Below are 639 nucleotides of genomic sequence, written 5' to 3' on the forward strand. Positions count from 1 at the left end.
CGTGACTTGGTTCACATGTCCTACTGCTTAACCTGAAACAACACAAAAGACAAGAGTTGGCTAATTATTAAAGTTATATGACATGTGACTAGATAGCTAACTACGCAATACAACATGTCTACCTAATACGCCAAGAGTTAGCTAACTACTCAGGACAACTCCAAACAAGATAGCTAACTGCTCAATGCAACATGTCTAATACGCCAAGAGTTAGCAAATAACACAATACCTAAACTCATAACATCTCAGACATAAGTTTGAGTTTAAGAGATGTTTCCATCTTAGTGAGTGGATCTTTTTTGGCAAGTAAACGGTCGAGCATTTTCTGTTTAGAGAGTTTTTCTTTCATTTCCATGATGGCATGTATCTGTGACAACTCCTCTTCTTTACCACTCTTCTTCCTCTTAGTAGCAGCTTTAGCAGCCTTGACCCCCACGGGTCTAGCCTCTGGTTCTCCCACTTCATCTTCTGTGTATACCTCCTGCACTTGTTTGCGCTTTTCTTTCCCACTGTGATTAGCCAGATAGGTAGAGGACCATTTCTTGTCATGCCTCAGCTCCCTCCAGGCATGTTCCAGGGTGAACATGTAACTGTGATCATTGTAGAAGTAGTCTAGTGCAGCTTTCATCACATCATCAT

General features: G+C 41.3%; 1 protein-coding gene across 1 annotated transcript; it reads right to left on the minus strand.

Annotated features, from left to right (window-relative positions):
- Positions 1-235: 235 nt before the first annotated feature.
- On the minus strand, positions 236-628 carry LOC106321576 (glutathione S-transferase T2-like). Its single transcript, XM_013759827.1, has one exon. The coding sequence runs from the start codon at positions 626-628 to the stop codon at positions 236-238; it is 393 nt and encodes a 130-aa protein (XP_013615281.1).
- Positions 629-639: the final 11 nt, after the last annotated feature.

The sequence above is a fragment of the Brassica oleracea genome, unplaced genomic scaffold, assembly GCF_000695525.1.
Source record: "Brassica oleracea var. oleracea cultivar TO1000 unplaced genomic scaffold, BOL UnpScaffold02048, whole genome shotgun sequence".
In the NCBI taxonomy this organism is placed as follows: domain Eukaryota; kingdom Viridiplantae; phylum Streptophyta; class Magnoliopsida; order Brassicales; family Brassicaceae; genus Brassica; species Brassica oleracea.

Coding starts and splice junctions, on each gene's coding strand:
- LOC106321576 (XM_013759827.1), bottom strand. CDS start 628: ATGAAAGCTGCACTAGACTACTTCTACAATGATCACAGTTACATGTTC.